Here is a 4,204-nt window from a genome sequence, read left to right as displayed (position 1 = left end):
AGGATCCGGATCCTGCTTAGTGGTGAGCGTTGCCTGTCCAGGTACACTTCCTATAACTCAAATCTGCACTATACGGCCATGATATATACCCATGGCCAATAATTTACTCTGTTGAGATGGGGTGTTCCGCAAGATCGCTAATAGGTTTTCCTCATGATATATTTGCTTCATTAATATGCACATTCTGGACCATACTAACCCATGGACTTACATGAATAAAGCAGAAGGGAATAGCTACCCATCCCTGCTATCCCTTTGACTGAATAAATCAGGGGTGGTCTGCTTTTCAAAAGAGGGTTTTTTGTGGTCGCCCATTGTACTGTGTCCGATGTTGGCATTCCTCCAGACTTGCCACCGTATTTTCTCCCCTTTATTCTTCTTGTAGAATATGGTAGTCCATGCCACTTTCCAGTTCTGAGTCACTGGGGTGGTGGGCCATGGAGGAGCCCTCCTGTATGTGTTCACTTCCATTCAGTAGAGAGTAGGGTGGTGGTGGTGTTCTGTTTGTGTCAATGGGGTATAATCCTCCAATCATGCACTCCACCTTTGTGCAGTGGCTACTGGTGGTTGATGTTGTGCATAGCTTCTGTGCCATTCTATCCGGAGGGTGAGGTTGCTTATATGTTATGGATGCAATCTACTTCCGTGCAGTGGGACCTGGAAGTTGCTATTGTGCTTTGTGGTCCTATCCAGAGGAGGAGGTTGCTTTGGAGTAGATCCATCACATTGCAGTTCACCCTTTCGATTGGGATCCCTCATCCTACCGTCACCTGCATGTCCGTTCCCAGTGAGTGGCTTTGGATTAGAGCCAGACTAATCAACATAAATCGTCACACGTGTTGGTTGTGTTACCTCTTCCTTACTCAGTTTGTCTCAGGATCTCCACCTCTGTGCATTGGGCCCTGGAGTTTGATGTTGCACCTAGCTTCTGTGTGGTTCTATCCACAGGGTGAGGTTGCTATATATTTTTAGAGGAGATCCACTTCTGTGCTGTGGGACCTGAAAGGTGGCATTCACTCCAGCTTTTCTAAAGTCCTATCTGGAGGATAATGTGATCAGGGTGATGGTTCTTCCTATCATGCTCTACCTCAGGATGTTTTCACTGCCCGAGGCTGATTAAGCTTGAGTGTAACATGACCTGCCACATTGGCACATCTCTTCCTACTGTCATTTGGATGTTGGGTTCTTGGATGTGTGGTTGGTTGTAAATTTGCATGCATATGCCTGTTTTGTAGATTGGTTTGCACAGTATATCCTTCCATTCTACTTAACTCGAAGTGAAGATAGTGTGGACCCTTCTCCTATCATGAATCGGAGGTTCTATTCTTGATATTGTTTGATTTTGGACTGCAGTTGACCAGCCGCATAAGCCTAGCCCTAGCCACTCTACACCTTGGAGCACTTCCAATTTAGCTTTCCCCACATTCCTGTCTGTTGATGGTTCTTCTATGGAATTGAACTTGCAGTATACTGTGGCTTGTATTCCAAACCAACAAGGTTGTTGCATGATGATCGACATGTGAGACACAGTTGAACAATGTTGAACGTGGGGTACGTGGGAGTTCAAGACATGTGAAAAAAATTTTGCATATAAAGGGCAGCACTGAACGAGAATAGCTATACATGTAAGATGATGTAAGTACCTATTGGAAATATAGTTTCAGTTTAGAAAAATAATAAATTTTGCTTGATATTGGTCTTTTTACAGGAGAGGGTCCAAACATTTTAGTGTATGAGAATACATCATGGAAGTGTTTTTATAAGATGAAAGTTTTCAAAGCTGCAAATATTCATGGTATTAGAAATTGTAAGTATGTTTTCACAAAAAAATTGTTTCTAAGTGACCTGTAATATTACAACACAAATCTTGGATTTGAGTTTTTTTTTGCAGGTTTGTGTTTGAGAGAAATAATTTCAGTGGGCTTTCTGTCATCTTGTTTTTTTTCCTATGTATTTTAGTTATGTATATGGTTGCAAGTTTTATTATATAACAAACAAGCCACAGGTATCATTTAGGTGTTTCAAAAATCAGATCTGTTTCTATAGTTTCTGAATGCTAAGTCTTATATTAATCTGCTTTTATAGATGGACCATCAATTATAAAGCAAGTAATCTTTTTTGTAACATTATCCTCAACAAGATTAGGCTATGCAGTTGTAAAATTTAAAAGAAAAGAAAAAAAACACATTACAATACAGGAGTTATTTGCCTTATTTTTGTATTTAATAAAAATGACTAAGGTTTTATTTTATAAGCAGTTCAAGAAATAAGTTTCTCCATTTTTTTCTATTCTATTTTTTTTTAACTTTCATTTAATATGGATTTTACAACCTTAGGTTCTTGTGACAATGACTTTAAGCTACCTTTTGTGGCAGTATATGGATCCAAATTTCTGTCAGTTTTGAAACTTTCAGCTGAAGACAGGTTTGTACATTTATTTATATATTCCTCGTGTACTTAGCACTACTATAACTTGTGAGGAATTAAGTTAGCATTATTTCTTCCTTCTGATGCAGGCATCTGTTGGCATATCATTGCATGACATATACTATCATGTTATTACACACTTATTGCATTACATCTTACTATAATGGATGTAGCATATATGTTAGTATCTATGAATATAACCAAAACTCCTGCACCATCTATAGAATGGCACCACAAACAAAAATTTCATATTTTGAGTATTCAAGATTCAGACAATTAGAAAAATAACTGTAGTATGTGCAACAACCATTTCTTTATAATAGAACACAATTTTAAATAAAAGTACTTTCCTCACAACAAGAACACAACTTTCACTAGGACCGTACGTGAAGGTTTGATTATATCTTTGTTGATTTAATTTTTAAATGTAGTACTGAGAAACTGGAGTTCTTAAAAAATGTTATTTTTTATTAAACAGTAATACTTTTAATATATAAAAACATTACAATTTATATCAGTAAAATTTATAAAAATTTTGAGCTCTGTACATTGAATTATTTTGATGAAATGAGTTGCATTTGACCAAAGAGCACAATCCAAACACTTTTCCCATGCAGTACTTCCCAGAAGAAAAATCCTTTTTTAGAAAATGTTTACTTTTTCTAAATTTTTTTCCAGTGAGGTACGAATACTACAATTAGTAATTACTAGCACAAACAGCTAGCTGTAGGGTGGTGTGTTTGTTAGTACATATAACATCTATCAATATCTTACAAGTTTCCTACTTACTTTTTGTTCAATCATCTTATTTAAGCTTAAACTACAGTGTATGATATAGCTTACCAGTCACATGATATTGGATGAACAAGGTAGTTTTTTTTCCACATGACAGGTTTTATGTATCGACTGGATTCTTTACAGTAGGTGTCTGTAAATTGTTGAATATAAATTTGATCAATAAACAAACAGCACATAGTCCACTTGTTTTAAAATAATATATTAAATCAAGTCAAAAGTTTATACAAATTTTAATTATACTGTTGGTTACCACAGTTGTATCTAGAGCTTTAAATACTTGTCTATTTTTTGTCAAAGTCCACATATGCTGGTTCAATTACTTTAGAACATAATTTGACAAGACAAATTATTCTTTTCTACTCTGTTATTACAATATACTCTGCAATAATTTCACTTTCAAAATCACCACTACACACTCTTTATGTCTAAAATCACAATCACCCAATCTAAATCTATCTATCTAACTAAATAAGTCGAACTTATAGCATATTTATAGCCCGATTGAGGCCTAGAACATTCCACATACTACAAGATAATATGATTCAATAATACTCAATTAAAACAATGAGAAAATTTAGAAGGTTCTAGTAACATGATGCAATAATACAATTGCCGATTTACAACAATTGAGCTACACAGTTTATGATTCATAAACAGTTACACAAACAAACCTGTGATAAACTATTTTTTCTAAAAATAACTGAATTTAACACCAAAGCTATATAATTATCTAAGTCATAACTCTCACTTTAAACTTAAATGGAAACAGTCATGTATATCTAACACCACGTTTTTCTTAATTTGATCATTACATCATGAAAGCTGAGGTGTGTAAAAAATGGCATTTCAGATCTATCTTTTGTTTATTGTTGTTTGGTTTGTGATGTGGAGTTATGTTAATTACTGTGAACATTCGACAACAAAGTACGCTGAGCTGCACTATATAAATACTTAACTGCAGATTTTGAGCTTTTTGTTA

The 4,204-nt window shown here is 35.1% G+C and overlaps 1 protein-coding gene across 2 annotated transcripts in view; it reads left to right on the top strand.

Moving 5' to 3' along the window:
* The window catches only part of LOC106471943 (WD repeat-containing protein 6-like), a 47,941-nt gene that overhangs the window by 7,778 nt on the left and 35,959 nt on the right, over nt 1–4,204 (top strand). For both annotated transcript variants that reach the window (XM_022400559.1, XM_022400558.1), the window contains exons 2-3: nt 1,709–1,807; nt 2,337–2,424. In XM_022400559.1, coding sequence (XP_022256267.1) covers nt 1,709–1,807; nt 2,337–2,424 — 187 coding nt within the window. The remainder of the gene's footprint in view (nt 1–1,708; nt 1,808–2,336; nt 2,425–4,204) is intronic.

The sequence above is a fragment of the Limulus polyphemus genome, unplaced genomic scaffold (genome assembly GCF_000517525.1).
Source record: "Limulus polyphemus unplaced genomic scaffold, Limulus_polyphemus-2.1.2 Scaffold4976, whole genome shotgun sequence".
Lineage (NCBI taxonomy): Eukaryota > Metazoa > Arthropoda > Merostomata > Xiphosura > Limulidae > Limulus > Limulus polyphemus.
The sequence above is the reverse complement of the archived record's forward strand: the minus strand, read 5'-3'. Positions and strand labels throughout refer to the sequence as shown.